Below are 22,658 nucleotides of genomic sequence, written 5' to 3'. Positions count from 1 at the left end.
TCTTTCCTCAGCTTCACCCTATTTCACACATGCTGCTTTTTTACAGCTGGCAGAGACTAATCTGACACTTGGTACAAGTGTTAAGTCTCCTACTCCAAACCACTGGCCAGGCAGCTGTTTCAGAGGGTGAAGGCAGGCTGTGAGGTATGAGTGTATGCTGGGAAGCCTCCAGCCACTGGGTGCCAGCAATTATGTGTATCTGATGGACAGGAGGATCACAGCTTAGGGAGAAAGACCCTTTGGTGACTACTTCTTTGGCACTCTCACCTTCTCTGAAGGTAACCCACAAATGCTATTAAGTCCAGGACAAGCAAGCTACCCTGTTTTCATACAAGGAGGTTGAACATACCAAAGGCATTTCTCTGAGAGAGCACAAAGGTGTCATTCACTCCTGGCTGCTTGATTGGGTTGGGTTGTATGATTTGACTTAATACTTCCCACTTCCTTCATACTAGGAACAGCTACTGAAACATCAAGAGAGACTTCTGAAGCTAAAAGCGTTTTAAATTAAAACCACTGACAAATGCAGAAAGCCTAACTAGAAGGTGACAATCTAACATCAGGTTCAGAAACTGGCTGAGGAGTTATTGCTCGAAGGGGCTCCAAGACATCAGCTTGGGTCCTACAAGGACAGTTAATAGAGGACAGTCAATGGGCTGGTCAATGGGTATGGAAACGTGGTAGTGTATCTGCACCCGTATTCATCCTTCCTTCCTTCTCTATGCCCAAGGTCATCACTTCCACATGCCATTTTGTGTGCTTTTACAAACAGGCCAAAATTGAGCACATGCAAAGCATGGACATGGGTTGCTTTGGTTTGCCCTTACAGTTCCATCGCATCCTACCTCTGGCAGAGTGAAACCAAACAGCAAGTATGTGGTTTGGGCCATTTATTTGAAGAGCAGACAATAAGGCACTGATACTTCTTCAGCTGGAGCTTTCAGAGGAGAAAACCTGTTTCAGCCACTGACTTCAGATGTGGATGGAGAACCAAGTCAAAATTCAGCCTGGGTTGCTCAGGGCTTCTCCTTCTCATCTTCCAAAGAAAGGTAAGCCCACTTTGGTCACAATGCACTACAGAACATAATTCCCCCATTAGATAAATAATTGATCACCCTGTGTGCTGCAATTACTTCCAGAGTGGGCAGGTCTCATAAGGAAATGATGAATCTTCTACATTTCAAAAAGAATTTATTTAATGTAAAGCTGCTGTAGCTCATTTTCTCACCATCCTCCCTCCACCCAGAAACTGGCACTAATTTACAAGCAAAGAGACAGATTTATCTGCTATCATATGGACTGATCTGGCAGGAACTAATAACAATCCAGAAGGAAGGTGTTATGGCTGGACAGAGGAACACTTCTCAGTGCTGAAGTGTTAGTCTGAAACTCTCTTAAACTGTCCTGGTCCAAAACAGCCCAAAAAGAAGACAAAGAGTCAGAACAGCATCTACGGGCACTAACCTGACACGGTGAGCCTGGCCTCCCGGCTGAACTTCACATTAGCAATATTGGTAGCAACACAGTGAAAAATCCCACTGTCTTCTGCCCTCAGTCCCGTGATCTGGAGGACTCCCTTGGGAAGCAGTGTGTACCTGTGGGAAGAGAAAATCAGAATCAAAAACTTGCAGAGCAGGACGTGATGTGGAAACAGGCTGCACAGCCATGCAGGTAAGGCAGACTGGCTCCCTGCATCCTGGCAGCCCATGCTTATCATAGGATCATAGAACCCTAGAATGGTTTGGGTTGGAAGGGACCTTAAAGTTCATCCAGTTCCAACTCCCTGCCACTGGAACCTGCCAATAGAGCAGGTTGCTCCAAGTCCAATCTGGCCCAGGACTCAAATGCCCATAACCCTAGAACCTCAAATGCATGGAAAGGTGAATTGAAAACAGATGTTGAGTGTGCGTACATAAATATGAATAAATATGTTCTATATTAAACCACAGGTATATTTAAGTCACACATGCACACACACATATATGTATACATACATTACAGGTTGCTTGGCAACCATGTGTTTAAGTTGGCTGGTAGTAAGTCAATACAGTGTGATGAGTTAATAACCCATTTCCGTCTAGAAGATGAAGAACAGCTCTCTCCCTATCAGCATACGGTTAAGTGCCTATAACCCTGCGCTGGGTCCAAACGCGCAGCTCGGTGTCGGAGGCAGCGTGACAGCAATCAGTTTGACACGTCCCCAAGTTGATTGCAATCTCTCTGGGACTTTAAAATGCCCATTGTTTTGGGTGAATTATACCACAAGAAGCCTTCATTTTTGTTAACAATCTGCCCACAGCATTAGAAGATTCAATTCCAAAGCTATTATTCTGCCTTCAAAGCCTTCAAGTGCACGACTCGGCATACAAATTTATATACACTTTATACACAGAAATGCACCAAGCGTGATTAATGCAGAAATCCAATTCAGTTAGAGAAGCAACCCTCATCATCCAGGCCCGCTGGTGTCACAGATTAATCTTCTGAGCTGACAATAAAAACCTTCCCCAGTAACTTTACTCCTACAAAAAGCTAAATCTGGACACTGAACGTGGGGAAACTGCTCCTAGTCCACGTCTACCAGGGCTTGGGCAAGCTCCCTGCCCTGGAGGAGAAGCAACGGGTATGAGCACAGCTTGGGGCTCTCTGGGTTGGAGAAAAGTCTTGGCTCTTCAGTCTTGAGGCTCCTCAGCCTTGGAGAAAGATTTCCTGGTCACACTCGCATCTCTGACCATCTCCACACCTGTGACCATGGGCTCAAGTGGAAAGGAACAATAACGCATGAAGGAATTCAAGGGAACTTCACTTGTCCTGCAGCATCTCATCGGGATGTACACAAGGTGCCAGGCCCAGTTCTGCACCCCTTACATCTGCTGATACCACCTTGGACCAGTCACCCTGCTCTACCGCATCCCCAGATTAGCACCTGTATGAGTAAGAAGCCTTCAAAGGAGATCAAGTTTGACAAATCAACCCTGTGTTGGGCTAAAAAATGCTCAGATGAAAAACATGAGGAAAAACAAAACTGACAATTGCAGTTTTCCACGGCAGTGTTGGGCCTCTTGGGTCCTTCTACTGTAAGTTCACCACAACACCGAAAAGGTCAGGCATTGTTCCAGCCCTCATTTCTCTCCTGCCTCCAAAGAACCCAACCACGTTCTGCTGCAGAACTGACATTTTTAAGAATAGGGGCTTTCAGGGAAATATTTACAGCTTCCTGGTTTCACCTATTCCCAATGCACACACATCAATCCGTGATCGAAGTGTGTTGCGACCGATTGTCTCCCACCATCAGTTGTGCAGCTCCCAAGCCACAGCTGGGACCGCCGGCACGGAGCACACGTTTCCTGCCACCTGCCCTCTGCCAGGTCCCACCACTGCTCAGAGGATCAAACTGTGATGAGAGATGTTTCCGAAGCGCAGGGAGCAGCCTGTCAAACACAGGAAGCGAGGACGTGCCGTCCCGGGTCTAGGCTGGGGAAGGGGGGCAGTGGGTTTTTCCATACGAGGATTACATGGGAAACGGCAGCCCAGGATGCTGTAAGAGACTCTGCAGAGTTCCCGTGCCACCACACACAAAGGAGTCCACCTAGGAAGGGAAGTCTAGTGGCCACGGTGTAATTCAGCACTTGCAAGAGTTCAGGACCCACATGAAAGACCCTGAGTCATGGATATGGCTTGGAAAGCGTTGCACAAAATGAAGCCACAGAGGGATGATGGATGCCAAAGCTACCCAGCTCTGCTAGGACTACTGGGTGGGCTCTTCATGCTGGAAAGTAAACCTGGAGTAGGGCTGAACAGGGAAGGTCAATGCAATCCCTTGCCCTCTCCAAACTCAACTAATGGCCTTTATCAATTGCTCCTGGGACATCCAGTATTTCTACATGATGCCTGTCCAGAAGCCCAGAAACCGCACATTAACTGAGAGTCTTCCATGGCAGAAACACTGGCCAAGAGCCTCAGTCCAGGTTAACTGTGTCCTAGCACAAATGTGAGAGCAATAGCAATCCTGGCCATCTTTTTCCACGTGGAGAAAGAACAGCAGTACATGGCTTGGACATGTCCTACCTTTCATTGTCTGTGTTGACCGGCATGCGGTTCTTTTGCCAGAGGATGACCGGCTCTGGCAAGCCGTGGATCTGGCACTGGAATCTTGCTACACCGCCTTCCTCCACCACTGCGTTCTGAGGGTGGATGTGGAAGTCAGACATTGCTGGAAGACAAAAAGACAAAAATATTCACATGTGAAGAGAGAGCCATCATCAAGAAATTCATGTGACCTAGAAACATCCGGATTTCCCAGAGCTGGCAAATGGCATGGAAATGCAGAAACAAAAGGCTGGTTTGCAGCCTCACCTCCTGCATGGAGAAACAAGACCAGTGGCAAGTTCTTGCTATGTGTCTGCCTCTGCACACTGAACTCAGTCAGGACAGGAGACAGGGCTCCACGACCCACATGCTCCATAGCAAGGTCTACAGGGGCAGTGAGACAGACAGACACTGCATCGGCACTAACTGGTCATGCTCAACAGCCTGAGCAGGCTTTGGATTCAAGCTCACATCAGAAAAGAGATGTCTATCCTTTCTATTGCTGTCAATGTCTTACCTGCTGTAAATATCCTTCTGATGCACACAGCCCGACTCCTACACTCATTTTGTTTCAATACCATGACCAAAAGTGCTCCCAGATACTCCAGTAGAACTTACAGCCCTTGATTTCCACCTCAGTTTGGCAGGTGCTCCAGCTCACTGCAGACTCTGCCTCCCAGCACTGCAGAAGGAACGGTCACATCTCCACACTGTGGAGCAACAGGCTTCAGCCCATAGAAAGAGCAGCTGCCAAGAGCTCAGCAGTGCAGCAAACCAAAGCTTTTGGGGTTGGGACCACCTGACAGCTAATGACAAACCTCAGCGTGCCCGTGCAGGATGAACGCAGACCAGCCTGTTCCAGCATAGCCACAGCTGTAACCATTGTGCAGAAAGACTCTGGCATGCTGTTAAAGCTACATAAATAATACAGTAATTATTACTATTAATTAATTGGAAGGTGCTGCCTGTTGACTCTGCAATAAACATATTCAAAGCTAATAAACATCCCAGTGGTTATTTAGCTCATGATCCATTTATAGTGCTGCATCCACAGGAAGATCTCTCACATTATCATACAAAATAAACTCCAAGAGAACCTCCTGCTCTGTCACCCCAGCTCAATAATACTCCTCTCCCCAGCAAGAAAGCCTCGTCCCCTTTTACATGCATCAAGTATAATGAATGTACTTCTGCTAAGGAACAAGCTGCGTATGTGTCAGGGCAGCTTAATCATTCATCTGCAAACTCCAGTTGGGCTCAGGCAGATGGGAGATGGCCATTAGCAATCATACATTAAATATGTGTTGCATTAACCCGCGCTGCTCCCACAACCACTGCTCTCAACCCGCTCACTGCAGGTTTGTTAAGCTGATGGAGCAACACAGAGCAAAGCCCCAGCCCTGCATGGCCATAGGGATGGGAAGGTCTTCCAGACATGACGGTCGGATGGGGAGTGAGCCCCACATCGGGATGCACTGATAGGAACAGGACCAGGAGGTGGCTCTGTGATGCTCCGGCCAGATGGGAACACACCAGCACAAAAAGGATCATGCAAAATCATATTATCTTCCCAAGATGAAAGCTAATGCAAATGTCCTGGTAAGGGATGGACCCCAATGGTGGAATGGCAAATTATCCAGTTCACACAGATTTAGCCTTGAAATGAGACTGTGCATGGCCCAGAGCACTCAGCCATGCGGGAAGGAGCTCAAAGGCTGCTGGAGGTTCTCCCACCCTAGGTGATTCCCCTTCCAAGGTGGCAAGGGATGCTCCAAAAAATGAGGGATCCAGGGGTGCCTGCAGCAGAAGAGCTCAAGGGAGCCTGCAGAACATTTCAAGGCTGCTATGGAGAGCCAGGCCAGGGTGAGCATCTTACAACCAAAGCATATGGACTCGCACCAAGAAATAAATCCAAGATGAATGAGGAGGACACAAACCTCTTAATAAAGAAAGAAAATGGAAAAAAAAAAAAAAAAAAAAAAAGCAGAGATTCAGATGCCTGCAGGAAAACTCCTTTCAGATGTACAGATGCTCAGCGCTGGGGCTTTTCGGTGCCTGACAGGGTTGATAAGGAGAGGGAGGTGTGAATGAGAGCAGCCCCGGCACAGGCTTCACTCTGCCAGCTACGGAATTCATTGCCAGTCCTTTATTTCAATAATATCACCTCTTACAGGTAAAACTGCAGCAATAACCTCTACTCTTAAAGACACTAGTATTAATATTTATCATGAATAAAACATGGGAAGTTATAAATAATTCAGTTATGAGGATGTTAAGTAAAATATTACTTTTCAACGACCCTATAATGTGGCTTTGAAGCACAGTTTTATGTTAAATGCCTAGGAAACACTGTGACCCTTGCCAAGACCAGCTGGTTTGCAGAAGATGCATTAAAAATTCATGCACTGAGCTACAAAATGCTATTTTTAAAACAGGTTTATGAGTTTATTTACAGTTGCAGAGACAAAAGCTTTTGTAGCACCTCCTGTAAAACAGCAACAAAACTCGAACACGTGTGATTACCTGCGCTGCTGTTTTCAGCCTGCAAATAAATCCCTGTGTGTAAGGAGAGGAGAGGGGTTGGAGCACAACTGCTTTAGAAAGCATTGCCTGGAGGGGCTAAATCTCTGCTGTCCCTCCTGAGATTCTTTATATATGTCCCAACTGACTGTAACAAACTCCTACAGCAGAGTCCTTGCTCCAGGCAGGGAAAGACAAACTAAAATGGGCTCACAGGAGATGGGGAATGGTCCTTGCAGCCCTCCCACACTGCAGCCATGGGTGAACTTTACCTCAGAGATGCTGGCCAAGGCTAGATTCAGATTGAGTTGTCTACAGCCACACTGACACATGATGTAGAGGAGTTAACTCTTCATGTCTCCTTCCCCCATGTTGTATCAGGGAGGACCTCGACTAGGATGAGGCTGGATCACAGGCGAGGCTCTTCCCTAAGGAGAACCCCATGCTTTGGAGCTCCCACCACGTAACCCTCCCCAGGATTCAGTCTCCAAAGGCATGTCTTACAGACACAGCACAGGTGAGTGGCAACTCATCCGTATTCAGAGAGGATTCGTTCTGGCAAAAGACTTTGCTGGGCCTCCCCTAATCAAAGCACAAACACTGTCTCCATCCTAATGGGCCCTGTGAAAGGCCAAAGGAATAAAAATGAAAATAGGTATTGAATGAAATTTTCTCTACTCTGTGAAAAACTAAATTGAAACCATTAGTGGCCAATCCTTTTTTGCTCAGTATAGCATTAGCGCTAAGCTGGAGATTGACCTAGATTTGATATAGAAAAAGAAAACATTAACTTGGTATGTCAGAGCAAATCCCAGGCCTGTTAGAATCATTAAAATACAAACATTATTATCAACTGCAGCTACAAGGAGAAGACATGAAAGGTTCAGTGCCAAGCATGGTGTTAGGAGAGTATTTGGGGAGCCCAACTAGTTCTGCAATCACACTGCTTTTTGCTTTTACATTATTTATGGGAAAACAGGTACCCAGGTTGGCTCTGACACAAGAGGATGCTGGGCAGGAGCTGAGCATCCTCACTACCACTGACACCAGGCAGTCCACAAGCAAAACCCTTTCTCCATATTTCTGCCCCCGATCTGTTAAATTCAGACCTCTTCCAATGGAGGCACAAGGTTAAAATGCCTCAAAGTTAACACAGTACAAGGAACAAGAGTTTAATCGGGACATGCCTCTAGTACCTGGGCTCCTAGATGCCCCTACCAGGGAGGGCAGGCTTTGTTAGCTCCATTACAACTGATCATGGTGAAGCTGGCGAGGGAAATGGGTTTGCCCAGTGCCAGAGAACAAGCCATGGGCAGAGCCAACCCCTTCCAAGACTGGCTCCATCCTGTTGATGGTGACAGCTGCTGATGTTCATACTGAATTTCCCAACCTAATAATGAAATTGAATTTCCCATTGGTTTAGCAGAACTCAGGTCATTTTTAAAACAGAATGACCACCATGACTATTAAACCCAGACCTAAACCACTCTTAAATCAGGCTGACAGCTCCAGCAGAACCAACCTGTGGTTATCTATGAGATTTACTAAGCACTCATCCTCCTTGGCACCACAACTCCTTCCCAAATACTTTCCCTGCAAGCCACCAGCCCCAAAGCGTGCAGAGGGATTCCTTCCATTCCCTCCTGGCTTAGGAGTCCTTCACCGTTAAGTCAGAAACCTGATGGGGAATATTTTCAAAGATGACAAGAGGTGAAGGCTTTGCAGACACAGGTCCCTTATTTGCTTCCCTCGACACTCTGGAAATGGAAGAGCTGCCTGCAAGAAAGAGTTGGCATAAAAGATGGGGGGCGTATGGACACCATAAATCCCATCCTCTCCTCTCTTCCCCCTGCTTTCAGCCAGGGACATTTTCCCAAGTCCTTAAGGACACTGCATCTTCTTTCCATACATTTCTTTCTTTTTAAAGATGCATTTTCAGACAGATAAAGAAGCCCCATCACAAGCGGCCGGTGGCTGCTCCAGCTGCAGAGCAGCCTCCGTGCCCGCGAGCCGGCCCTGCGTGTCTAATGCCGCTATTGTGCGAGGCTGTCGCTGCGCTGCCATGAGCCCAATTTTGAATGCAAGTGGCTTTGTGCATAGTGAAGCGTGAACAACAGCGCCGCCCATTTATCTATTTAATTCTCCAGGAGTAGCAGGAGCTGGGGCCTTCGCTCACATCTAAAGGGAAGAAAAATCGCCTTTCTCTCTGCTTTGGAAAGGGAGGGAAATATTAAAGACCAGCCGTGTCTCTCCCAGCGCAGAGGAAAATCCTGCCCGCTAATCATAGGGGTGAAAATCCCAACTCTCCATTGTCCGTGCTGGGCTTCAGATCCCAAAAGCAAATGGGCTGCAAGAGTCAGGAGAGTTTGAAGCAAGGAAGACATTTTGGAGGAACGAAGCTCATTTAAGAGGGACCAAAACAGACAGTGGGATGAGAGAAAGAGGAAGCCCCATCGCACTCTGTGCTGGGCAGATGGGGAGGGAAAGGGGCTCAGTCCTGCACACTTACTTGCAATATTTGCAAACAAATGCTTATTCCTCTCTTGCTTTGGCTGTGGTTTTCTCTTCCTGGAGCAGACAACTGCTCAGAGCAGGATGGGTCCAGGCTCTCTGCCCTCTCTGTATTTTGCATCCTGTGTCTCCATTGTTTTCACACCCAATCAAAGCTGAGCGAAATAATTTAAACAAGGTTGAGAAGACTCCCCATCAGATGGACTTCTCTGGTTGAGGAATAAAGTCTCCACCTGGTCTGTCTTTTCTTCCCCCTGCCCTACGCCCCTGGGACAAGGATGAAAGGGAGACAACTGAGCTAATGCCTTGCAATGAGACACAGCAGCTGCCCATGGGAGGGAACATGCAACAGATACAAGAGGAGGGGGGAAAAATAACCTACTACCTCCTAACTCCAAGTGCACTAGGAGGCAAACTGCTGCCTGATCTGGGACTACGGCTTCCCTATTTTTTGCATAACATGTGAGATGACTACAAGCCAGCCCAGGTCAATTCCCTGCCACATGGCAACGAGCAGCACCCATGGACTCCACTGATCCATGATTTACTGTTTGCTTTGGTGCTTTGAGAAGCAAGTGTCAAAAAGCACAGAGCCCTACAGGGGCTGCTTCTGTGTAGGGATGATAAATATACCATGAAAGCAATGACCAGAGCTCCCTCCAACAGGCGTTGGAGGGAACATGCTCAGGGGTCCCTGGTTGCTCTGCCCACCCTGCACAAGTGAAGGACCAGGGCTGGGAGAAGGATGGGTTGTACCTGCAGGAACTTCATTGTGGCACCTGGAAAACCTTCACCTGCCTGTGCTGCAGCTCCACTCCTCTTCCTGAGGCTCCTTTGAAGGTGCTCCCCATCACCAGCACACCCAGCCTCTCCTGCACAATCACATGCATCTCCAAACTCATCTGCCAGTCCTAAAGAACATTCAGTTTATTTATGGTATTGATTATAGCTCCCTTATTGGAAAAGTAACTACACCTCCATCAGTTGTTGATGCAGGGGTGCTCTCCCATGAATGGGAAAGATTTTTGTCTGGATAAATGCAGACTCTGCACCATGCATGGAAATAAAGAGGGACCATACGCCCCAAGGGTTGGTTTATACTGAAATAGCTTGCGATTTCTATAAAGCTCACAAAGTGCTATCCCTCTGGAGAGGGGCTGCACTCACACTGTCCCAGTACAGCACGCCAGGGAGCATCCCCAACATCTGACACCCCACCACCCTCACTATACTGACTTGGGAGGATGGAGAGTGCCAGGAGAGCTGCCTGTGCCAGAGGAAACCCCTGAAAGCAGCTGGGCTTTGCCATGCTCTCCCTCGGATGCTGCTCGCTCAGACACAAGACCTCCTGCACCATGGCTGCAGCCAGAAATCATCCCAGCCTGGAAAGAAGGAGCAGCAAGTCCCAGTGCATCAGCACAAACACCCTCTCTGAAGCCCGGTGAGCAACCAGCCATCAAAGCATCTTCAAACCTTCCCAAAACACATCACTCATTTAGAGAGACAGACATAGGGGACACAAAGTGACACCCATCGTCACAACCCAAATCCAGCATCATCCCTGGCGTACCAGCTCTGCCCACGAGGCAACGCTGCTCCTTATAAATCACTTTGAAAGATGCATCTTGGCAATACCATGCACCAAATTTCTCATTTCCCTCCATGTTCACAATATGGCAGGTTCCATCACGTCACCTGCTACGCAGAGCAGCCCAAGGTGGTTATTCATCTTCCAGCACCCTCTTGTTTTGCAGAGGAATCACCTAATAAACAGCCCCTTTAGCACTCTCAAATTGGTTTCAGGGTGAGAAGAAGTTTCTGGTGAAGAAGGAGAGACCTTTATCAGGGAGTGCTATTGCAGTAATTTTTCAAGACGAAATTGCTCTCTGGCTCATGACAGCATTTAGTGTATCCTGAGGCAACCATTTGTGAAGCCAAACCTGTGGTCCTGCCGCCCTGCTGCTGGAGGGAAGGGGGAGCATTGAATGTCATAAACAACTCTTAATTTGCTTGGGTAGACTGCATATGGGGCTAGTGATTCTGCAGTGCAGAAGGAGGTTATCCATCACTATTACACTGCTCCAGCACCAAGGGTGATGCTGACTGGGTAACACTGGCTGCTGTGACACCTGCCCAGTGGTACAAGTCACCACAAAGGGCTCCTGTGTTTCTGTGATGTGTCTTCTTAAGAAACTCCAGCATCACAAGAGGCTCCTCCACCCCAAAACAGGGCTCCCCTCCAGCATCACAAGATGCATCCCCTCCTGTTGCATCCACAGCTCACCCCACTTTGGGCAATGGCTTCCTCAGGACCCCGCTGCATCCCAGGCTTTCCTCAAAAGCACACTCTTTGCAAAGTACCAGTGATTTATCCTGCTCATGTTCCCCTGCAGACCCCTGAAACAATGAGAAATGAAGGACAAGCTGCTCTGCAAGCCTCCAGGAGAGGCTGGCTCAGTGAGGGCAAAGCAAAGCATGCAGCACGCTGCCAGCAGGCTGGGCTCTCCTGCCAGATTCCCATCCGGAGCTCCTCGTGTTTTGCCTACTCCGACACACACAATTAAGACAAATTACATAGTTCCCATTTTGATTTGTTGCACAATAACAATGTTTTCCATCCCTCTCCCAAATATTGATAGAGATGGTACAACAGGAAGCTCCCACACAGCTGGGTTTGGCCCTGGACCACTTTGTTTGCAGCCAACTCCTCCTGATAGCGAGCACGGACGAGCAATCCTGCTTTTTATCAGCTCAGAGAGGCAGTGAGCCATGTGAGCAGGAGGCATTATCCTGCCCCTCCACAGCCCTGCAGCACCTCCAGGTAGAAACACCCCTTCTCAGAGCTCCTGGTCTGCAAACCTTCAACCATCCACAGGTTTTTTGTGCTCACTTCATTTCGGCATCTCCGGAGGAATCCCGAAAGGTGAAGGAAAAGGAAGCTGCCCATGACATGCCATCAGCGCCGCGCTCAGACAGGAGCTGTCCTGATTTACAGGCTAATGAATTTTAAATGAGATGCATTTTTTAATTTTTTGTTGTCAGCTCCCATTTTTCTGCTAGCAATCATGCCAATAATAGCTCCAAACTCTCAGCATCTGTTTTTACCAGCTCTCCTGTAATTAGTTTACTAATGTATTTCACTGCGCCTTTGTTATTTTCAGAGAATTACTTCATTCCCAGCTATCAGAGATAGCGCACTTCAGTCTATAAGGAGTTTGGCCTTTGTTCCCTCGTGGTTATTCACATGGGGGAAGATGGCTCAGTGAATGATAAACCTTTCTATCACTACACATTCTCCATGTAATGTCTTTATACTGGCTCATTAATTACCACAGAAAACTCCTTTCCGAATGGAACCTGTGATTTATAGAAGACTTGGGCAAGGTGCCATTTTTATTGGGACGACAGCAAACAGCACAGTGCTGGTAATTCACTCTTCATTCTCCTTCCTCCTGCTGCAGGGTCAACCCCGCCGTGGTTGAGTTTTGCCTCTGCAAGTGCTTGGTGCTGCTCCTGCACAGCTGGGACGACCAAGTCCATAGAAAACTGAGCTACAGCCCATTCTGCCTGTGTACCACTGTGCGGACTGAGGTATTCCCTTGGGCGGTGGCTGGATAAGTGCCTGGAGGAGGTGGGACTGCCTCTGAGATGATGCCCTGCACCTCTTTATCAAATCTGGTGGTCCAAGGTGTTGCAGTGCATACAATGAAGTTATCTCTTAGCACTCAGTAAAAACCCAAGCACAGCCCAGCGAGAGACTCAGGCTTTGGTTAAAAGTGGCGGGCAGTCACACACAATGGACTCCATGTTACCTAGATGCACCTTTCTGCCATGTCCCATGCCACAGTATGGGCTGGATGGCAGGTTTGAGTCCCAGTACTACTATAGGATCACGGACTGGTTTGGGTTGGAAGGGACCTTAAAGCTCATCCAGTCCCAACCCCCTGCCACGGGCAGGGACACCTTCCACTAGAGCAGGGTGCTCCAAGCCCCTGTGTCCAACCTGGCCTTGAACACTGCCAGGGATGGGGCAGCCACAGCTTCTCTGGGCACCCTGTGCCAGCGCCTCAGCACCCTCACAGGGAAGAGCTTCTGCCTCAGAGCTCATCTCAATCTCTCCTGTGGCAGGTTAAAGCCATGCCCCTTGTCCTGTCCCTACAGGCCCTTGTCCAAAGCCCCTCTCCAGGTTTCCTGGAGCCCCTTTAGGCACCGGGCCTGCTCTAAGGTCTTCCCTTAAGGAGCCTTCTCTTCTCCAGGCTGAACCAGCCCAACTCCCAGCCTGTCCCTCAGATTCTAAACCATTACAGACCTGCAAACCTCCCAACAGCACAGGGTCTGGCTGGTAGAAAAGCTGCACAAAGACACAAGGTAAAGGCCCCCTGTAGACCCAAGGCAGGCAGAGAGAGGAGGGAGGTGGCTGCGCAGCCTTGGAGAGGGAGTGATGTGAACAACGCTCTCTCTGTCCAACAGAAACTAACTTTCAATCCTTCAGAACAGTATGTCTTTCACCACGTCCATGCTCTGTGCCGAGCATGATAAACTGCCCCCTTCTTTACCACGGAACGAAATGGAGGTGGAACGGGTGCACACAGTGACTGAAGATGTTATTCAAACAGAGAAACAATCCGGAAAGGCTGATTTCCACCGCCTGATGCAGAGGAGCTGCCTCACAGCCTTGCAAGGGAATACTCAGCGTACCCTGTGTGCACGGCGGGGAGAGAGGAGATGCCTAAGGACCAGAGCACACGTGAAGAGCAAGTCAGGCACAAAGTTAGCATTACAAAGGACTGCTCTAGATCCTAGAATCAACTATAGAAAGCTCCTTTCTTTTCATTTCAACTCTGAATTTCACACAAATTCAGGTGATTTTCCAAATTCCTGAGTGCTCCTCTGCTCCCATCCCTTGGTGCTGAGCACACACATTGCTTGATCCAAACTGAAGGTGATAATATCAAAGATGTAGGAAGGACTGAACCGCTGTGACACTGAGAAAATCCAGCTTCCTCAAGGTCTGCTTTCCCTGCTGGCAGCGGCTAAGCCATTAGCTGTCATCTCATCCCTGTGGCTGACTTACATATAGAAATTCCTGTTCGCTCCTTGGCAATAGCAACAGCTTCCTATTTTGCTGGCAGCAATCCAGGGGAAATTCAAGCTGAATTACAGCCATTCTTCAGAAAATAGGCCAAATCCACGGCAGCAGGACACATGACCGCAGACGGAGCGCTCGTCCTTTCTGCTATTTATGCTGCGGCAAGGAGCCCCCTTGGCTCAAAATAGCTTCTCTCTGGAAGTCCCCCTTCCCGCTCCCGGCTGCCAGCCAAACTATTCCCACCTCAAAGGGAAAGCTCAGAGCTCTGGCGTATCAGCCCCACTGTACAGCACATGTGGTTTGATGTTTTCACTGATTTCTCTCCGGGAGCTCGGTGGAGATGGGGATTGTGTTTCTGTGTGTGAGCCAGAGAGTGTTAACTCCTTTCCTGCACCTCCGCTGGGATGGTCGTACTTGGGGTTGTACCCCAGCATCACTTGTCAGCGTTGTACACAGGAGAGTGTGTACATGTGCAAGAACAAGAAAGAAAGATGGGGAGAGACCTTTTAGCAGGGCCTGTTGCAAGAGGATGAGGGGTGATGGTTTTAAACTAAAAGATGGAGATTCAGGCTGGATGTGAGGAAAAAGTTCTGTACAATGAGGGTGGTAAAACACTGGCACAGGTTGCCCAGAGAGGTGGTGGATGCCCCATCCCTGGAGACACTCAAAGCCAGGCTGGATGCGGTTCTGGGCAACCTGAGTTGGAGATGTCTCTGCTTATTGCAGGCAGGTTGGACTAGATGATCGTTACAGGTCCCTTCCAACCCAAACTATTCTATGATTCTATGTACATGTATGACACAGCATGGGTGGTAACATGGGCTGGAATCCCTGAGCCATGGTCCCTCCAAACACCCATTCCCACAACAGGGTGAGAGCTTACATTTCTCTCAGGGTCTATGTGAAGCAGCTGCTCCACATGGAAGCACATCTGCACCCACCACAAGTCCTGTCTCCTCCCCACATATCCCACAATGCCCTAAATATGACTGGCAGACACAGCACCATCCCAAATCATGTGGACAGACAAATACAAGTGAGGACACAGGAGAATGGATGGTCACACAGAGGAAGGAAGTGATGGCAGAGTTACAAACCACAAATCTCCCCATCGTTATCTTCCTTGCTATCACCAGACCATCACTGAACCCATGGAGCATGGAAGCTTTCCAGAGAAAACAGCTCTCCAGGGAGGACTGGCTTCTTGTTGATAAGAAGCAGGGAACCTTATCTCCCAAACTCACAGCAACACCTCACCCCAGGCCCACTTTATCAAATTAAACTCATTACCTTTGAGGACTCGTTGAGAAGAGGTGGCAGGAGAAGAGTGGTGGGTCAAGGAGGCAACTCTCCCATTGCCCTGCTGTGTTGCTCCAGGCTCAGTGCATCCCTACTGGCACATGTTGGTGGGACAACACTGCCCACGAAATCACTGCCAGCACCAGGACACCTCGGGTATCACATCAAGGAAGATGTGATACCAACAGAAAGAGGAGATGCAGTTGTTGTACCTACAGCCACAGCACCCAGGGCTGCGCTCACTGGGTGTGTTTTCAGCATGTGAGATGGTTTACAACAGAGGTTTCTATATGGCAGTAAAATAACCTCACCATGCCTGTGGGAGCGTGATGTACTCATGATCTGCCACCATCCAATCTCCATTCTGTGTCACAATCAATACAGTATTTTCCATACACATCTATCACGGGCAAAGAGAAGTAACCAAGTCCTTTCTATGGGGACTTTTTAAAATGAGCAGTCAAGCAAAACCAAACTTCAGCTTTGAACACTTGGCTAATGCATTCAGATACATAATTCAGACATTTACATCTTTTTGCCTTTTTATCACAGATTAGACAAACACCCATCACCCCAAGTGGTATCTCCCCTCTCTTCTCAAACACCTTTGCTGCAGCTATGGGAACAGGATACGCCGAGAAGCCCTGGGTTACATGAGGCGAGAGCAGTGAGTGAGGCTCAGGAAGCCTTTGAAGAGAGTAATTCCCAAGGGATGCTCCCAGACGGGATAACTATCACCTCACAGGGCTACAAGGAGGGGCTCTATTGATTTGTTGGGAGGAGAAGAGATGGGAAGAGCCTGTGTTATTTCCTGCTGTGGAATGTGCAAGTATTTTACCCAGTGTTTGTGCTTCTTTATGTGTTTGTGTCATCTGGGTGGGTTGGGGTGGGCCATGCCCCTGTGCCCTCCATTGCTCCTCACACATGCTTTGCCCTGGCAGCAAAACTCAGTGTTATGGACAAAAGACAAGAGGAGACCCTGACAAGAAACTCAGCACCCAATTCCCAGCCTGTAGAAGGGCTCAGCACCACAGCTCCTTCTGAAGGAACGAGAACTAGAAGGAAGGCTGGATGGTGAAGCAGCCACTCAGTCTAACTTTAAGTATCAATATTTGCCTTCAAAAGCTCTCTGTGATGGGAGAGCCATAAAAACCTGCAACTTGATGCAGAGGAGGGATGTAGCCACATCCCTTCTGTAAAGGTTCCCCAGCTTTGTTGGATGGGTGTGCCCATGGGAGAGGGCGATCCCATCCCCATCCCTGCTCATGCATTCGCTGTCCCCATTCGCTTCCCAGGTGCATTCCCCATCCAGATCCCAGGGTTAACAACACTGAGCCACCTAAGCTCCCCACCATCATGAAATTTCATTTAAATTGAAAACTGTTAAAAGTTGGGATGCACAAAGGAGCGTGGAAACCTTCCTGGGCTGGAGTGATGCTAAATGTCAAGGAATGGCAGCAGTGCAGAAGGGATGTGGGTTTTAGAGAGCAGGCAGAGGTCAAACACTGCCTGAGCAGTGGGATTGCAGGGGACATTTTTACTGATGTTGAGCTCTGAACTTGAGCTTTGCCCCAGTGTTTGAAGCCCACTGGGGAAATCAGAGCTGAAGCCCCATAAGCCTGATCTTCAGGGGGCCTCTGCAGGGATGTTTAGCCTGTACCGAGCTGGGGAGTCAGTGCTCTCTCTCCCAAAATGTGTATCTTCATTAGAACAAACACTTGCACTCCAAAAATAGGCACCTCTCTGGTATTAAAGAAAGAGATGAAAGCTCAGTGACAAATGGGTAATTGTAGCACAGGCTGTTATAGACCTGAAAAACTGCTGGGACACCCGAAATATCCAGGAAGGCGATTAGACCTATCTTAACAAAACCTTGCAGCACATAATGGCCCCCCAGGAGACCCACTCTGCTACCCTGGTAACTTGTTTATGCCACCAAATCATCCAAGGAGAGATTTCAGGTGGTTGCGCATGCACATGGGACTGCACACCCCATGTGCCATGTTCAGGTGGGAAATAAAAGGCAGGAAATAGCAAAGTCGGTAAGATACTCGCGTGGGACAAGGCAGGAGCATCCTTATGGAAAACCACCAGCAATTTCACACCGTGCGATGAAATAAATAAATAAACAGAGCTCCAGGAATTAGCTGTGAGGGTGACAGCACTGAAGGGAAATAAAAGCAGAAGGGGAGGGGGGAAAGAACAAACCATCCAGCCCAGCTCGCTTTTGTGCTCTCGCACAATGGGGCACGTCAGCTCTGGAGCCTCCACAAGCCATCACCCACCATCTGGCACTAGGCTGGACCACTAATGGGAGGCCCTGGTGCCCCACCTGACTCCCAGAGCCACGGGGGAAATCGGGCTGATGAGCTCCCCGCATTAAACCATCGCCATCAATGCAGACGCGTGGCCCATGCGCGAGAAATGTGGCTGGAGAACAGCAGCAAAGAGTGTGCCACGAACCACATCCAGCCCAGGCACTGTATTAAGTGGGACCAGGTGAGTGCGAGCCACCCTTGCTTGTTTGGAAGATAATTGTTGGTGATGGGCTCTGGAAGTGCAGCTCTTTTCACCAAGCCTGGCCCGCCTGTGGGATGCACAATGCCACTGGCCAGATGCAGATGCTGCAGCAGCAGGGATAGCCCAGATTAACACCGCTCTCAAGTGCAGCCTCATTAACTAGTGCTCCTGTAAAGCCCTAATGGAGCACATCAGTCAGGAAATTACTGTGCAAGGGGATGGAGATGTTGATATGAGCGCTCGGGGCCAGGTTTGACAGCAGCACCTCTGCACCTCTCCCCAGGAGAAGCACTGCTGCCTTTGGCAGGTCGGACCCTAGAGGACTCACTGCCCCACAGGAACTTTTACTGTCACGAGTATCTGATTTCCCTAAGCACTCTGGTACTGAATAAGGGTGCCAGAGCCTGAATCACAAGGGAAAATCCAGTGCTGTCCTGGTGTAGCAAAGGATTTGCTGAGCACCTTTAAGGACACAAGGTCCAACCCCTTCCCTTGCCAGCTGTCACATGAAGAAGAGAACAAGGTTCAGGGGATGAAGGATGTACAACGCTCCCAAAGCGTGTAAATGCATACTGGAGAGCCTATCTCCAGCCCATGAGACATGCAATCCCACCTCCTCCCCTGTTCCTAACATGGCAGTGGGCTTTGGGGCCAGTGCAGAGACATGGGCCTCCAAAAGTTCCCGGGATGCTCCTCCTGGGGATGTCTGGGTACACTGATCAGTATCTAATGCCGTTTCTGTGGCTTAAGTTGCAGGTCAGAGCTCTCTGAAGGCACTTGGCAAAAAGATCTGCCCCCTCCATCTGGGCACACACAGAAAAGTCAATCTTCAGGAAGAGATTTGGCCTCTCCTCTCTATCACCAGCTTCGGAGAACTGCTGGGAACCCAGCTCCCCAGTGGCCTGAGGATCAGAGGCAGTGGGGTTAATTCAGACACAGGCGAAGAGCCTGGGAGGATCAAAGGAGCATCACACCAGACAGCTCTCACTGCTGTGGTTTCCCCACGAGCAGCACTGCCTGCCCACATGCACTGCCTCGCGCCCCAGCACGGCAGAGACAAATGATGCCCTTGCTGGCTTTTTGCAGGCCTTTGCCATGCCTGTAAGCAGCAGCCTGCTTATGGCAGTGCCCAAAAAATAGCCAGACACCTCCCCAGGGTGAACTCAAGAGACCTCCAGCGGATCACTACAACAGATCTCAGGCCAAACAAAACCCAAATCTTTAACAACTGAGGCACATTTCAGCATCTCTTGGATGCTGCTGTGGCACAGCCCAGGGAACCTCTCAGGGTGATGGTGATGCCCTGCAACGAGCAGGTATCTGGGGATCCATCGCTGTTGCTGACAGCTGAGCTTCCAGCACCAAGCAGACCCTTTCTACTGACTTGGGATTCATAACCTATTCCCACAGATGGAAAATTTTATTCCCAAATGCCCAAAGACCCACAGAGCAGCAGCTCAGGTGATTACAGTCTCTTCTGATGAGCTGCTATGGTTTGCAGGGAGGCAGAAACACTCCGTTTTACCTAAAGGGGAGGGGGGTAGCATATGGTAAGCGTTGGTTACGCTCAGCCCCAGGAGCAGTGCTGCAGCTCTTACACAGCTCACACCGCCTCCAAACCGTGTTTCAGGTCCGTAATATCCCATCAGAAGAGCAGCAGAATTTTTGCTGGGGTAGAACAGCAGAAAACCTCTCCATGCAATTAATTTACCTCCAAACACAAGCTGGTTGAAATAATCTGTTGGTAAACACAAAGCACCACTGGGATAACAGCTGAGCAGAGGCTTCTATTAAACAAGCGTCTTGAGATGAAAATATCACTCATCTAAAAGGCATCACCATTCATTCATGCTCAATAAAACACAAAATGGTTACAGATAGAGCTGATGGAAAACGAGAGAGAGAAATGGAAGTAAAGGTAAAGCTGCCAGGCAGGAAACAGCACAAGGAGAAAAAAAAGTAACACACCATGAAGAGGATGATTTAGCATTCTGCTTTAGGAGAAATCTCAAAAGCAGGTTTTAATATCTGACAAACCTTCACCACTGGTTGCCACGCTGCCTGATGGAAGCACAGAAGGGGACTAATAGCCCTGGTGTATGACATGATAAAACATTTTAAGCCTCGTAGCTTTACTTGCACTCGCCACTTTTAAGGACGTTTTACGGTTCAGTGCTGTCACTCAGTGTCCTACCCACAACCCCTGCGCGTACACAAGCTCTCACCTACCCACCAGGCAGGTAGTTTTCCCCAAGGCTGAGTTTTTCCACCCTGCAGACTGTCACAGTTGAATGTTAGCACTTGGCTGCACTGCTGCAAGGAAATGTAAGGGGCTGAGTGCAGGACCCCAGGCGGGTGGCTCTGGTCTTCTCACATCTGGCTCCTTTGGGGCTCTCCAGCGCTCACCCCACTCTAACAGGATCCCTTCAAGCCCCCCATCATGCAAACCCTGCATCCGACAGGCTGGATGCTGCTGACTTGGCATTAATGAGAAACACAGGGGCCCAGGTTCAAATACATTTCTGCTTTATAGATGATTTCCCAATCTAATAAAGAGACAAAACATAATCTGTCTTTTCCTCTCTTTATTTCCCAAGGAACAATAAGGCTGGAAACAGCTTTCTGCTTCACTAATAAAACTTTTATAACCCACTTCCCTGACAGCCCCTGAGCAAGGGCCCTTTTCCCAAAAAGCAGCCTGGGATAAGCAGGGAAAGGAGCGGTGCAATCTGTATTCACAGCCTGTCCCAGCTCAGGTGGCAGCATCACTTGGAGTCATGCTTGGGTGCAGAATACTCCTCTTTGCCCACTGCCCAGGGATTGCACTGCAAAAATACTCCCCATTGCCCACTGCCCAGGGATTGCTCTTGCCAGCCAACACATGCAGAAGGCTTTTTGGCCACAGCTCAGCAAAAGTCCCACTGTCCACATTTAAAAGCTATCTGGCCACCCCAAGGGGGAAAAATAAAGGCAACTAAAAAAATGAAGGCACCTAAAATGGGGTTTGTTGCCTTTATCTGATATTTGATTGTTTGACTTATTTTTGGGGGGTGGTGGTGGTGTTGCAGTGGTCTGGTACCAGCTTGCATCTCCTGGCAGCCATCCTGCCATTTCCAGTTTGATTATACATTAGGGGAAGAGACAAAACCTAGGTAAATTTGGCCATGGGACGGACAGGGCTACCCACACGTCCCTGTGTACCACCACAGCTCTTGGCACAGTCTGCAGCTGCACTGCCGTGATGGACAAACTGCTCTGCTTACCAGGCAGGCAGCAGGAGCAGAGCTCTTTGACCTGTATCTCTGCATTCCCAGGATTGCCAAACTGGTATAGGTGTATGGGCAGAACTGTGGAGGCTACAGAGCAGGCTGCAGATACTTCAAGGCAGAAGATAACAACAATCTTTCTAAAAAGCAGAGCCTTCAGCACAACAAATAAACCCAACAAATATCAGTATTTCCACACCCTGTTTCCAGCTGGAAGGAGGAAGATGAGCACAAAACAGGCTGCCTGCAAGCAGTAACCTTTCTTGTGGTCTTCCCTGTGATGCTGCCCAACACAGAGTACTGACATCTTCTAAACAATCCCTCCCCACATGGGAGACAAACCCACATCACGGCTCTGGGGCTGGGCTAAGTGAGAAAGGACAAGGTTGGCCACAGCAGATAGTCACCACAAGGTCCTAATGAGGAGGACAGAGAGGAAGAACACAGAAGAAGGAAAAGATATCCAAAGCAAAATGGCTTAATCACCCTGGAGGAGCCTTCCCCGACAGTCTGCTGCTGCCTCCATCCACACATGGGTATCTTTAAGGCTGTCTCTAAAGCCAGGAAACCTCTCCTGGCCACAAGCATAGGGTCAGGAGAGGGAACAAAGGGGAAAGAAAGCTACTGAGGAGGAGAACAGGAAACCTGTTTTTTTAAAAATCACATAAATCAAGCCATGGAAAAGACTTCATGCCCCAGAAACCCAAGGCCAGGTTACTCATACGTGCAATCATAAACTCCAGGAAGGAGAAGTCCTTCCTTTCTTCCTGCAAAATGCTTTTTTTATGTCAGGAATGGTTTTAATTAGTGTGTCCAAGGCTTGTGAGCAGCTCTGGGAGCTGAGAAGCCTGTTGTGTTAATGGTCTCAGAGAAAGCTGAGCACCCCAGCAGGATTCATCCCAGCTCCTGGGGACAGCTCATCCCCCTGGCTCCACATCAGAGTCTGCAGGAAAACACAGCACGGTGTAAACGTCCGTGTCATGAGAGATGGTCAGATTTCCAAAGGCCCTCATCATTTCTTGGGAGCTCCATGCTCCACAGAGAATTCCAGGTATGGGTCTGAGCAACACCAGCCTTTCCTCCTGCTTCTGAAAGCTTTGCAGAGCTCAGCACCAAGACCCACACTGGCATTTCACCCAGTGCTGCTTCAGGCTGGAGCTCCCCACACGTACCTGAACATTGCTGAGAGCTCCAAAATCAAACACTTGATTACAGGTCCAGTTGAGCACACCTCACCAAGCTGTCTGTAGGATACACATGTGACACCCGTGCATTTTGCACTGGGCCTGGACCACAACTTTGCTCAGATCCTGGCTTGACACACAGCAAATAGCTGGGGAAAAGCTCCTTTTGGAGGTATCATT

The 22,658-nt window shown here is 48.9% G+C and overlaps 1 protein-coding gene across 1 annotated transcript in view; it reads right to left on the bottom strand.

The window, feature by feature from the left end:
* Nucleotides 1-22,658, bottom strand: part of IGDCC3 (immunoglobulin superfamily, DCC subclass, member 3) — a gene marked incomplete at both ends in the record, with an annotated part of 86,449 nt that overhangs the window by 34,956 nt on the left and 28,835 nt on the right. The window contains 2 exons of the mRNA XM_010011204.1: nt 1,465-1,595; nt 4,069-4,213. Of these exons, the coding sequence (XP_010009506.1) occupies nt 1,465-1,595; nt 4,069-4,213 (276 nt within the window). The remainder of the gene's footprint in view (nt 1-1,464; nt 1,596-4,068; nt 4,214-22,658) is intronic.

Source organism: Nestor notabilis, unplaced genomic scaffold (genome assembly GCF_000696875.1).
Source record: "Nestor notabilis isolate BGI_N333 unplaced genomic scaffold, ASM69687v1 scaffold9483, whole genome shotgun sequence".
NCBI lineage: Eukaryota > Metazoa > Chordata > Aves > Psittaciformes > Psittacidae > Nestor > Nestor notabilis.
The sequence above is the reverse complement of the archived record's forward strand: the minus strand, read 5'-3'. Positions and strand labels throughout refer to the sequence as shown.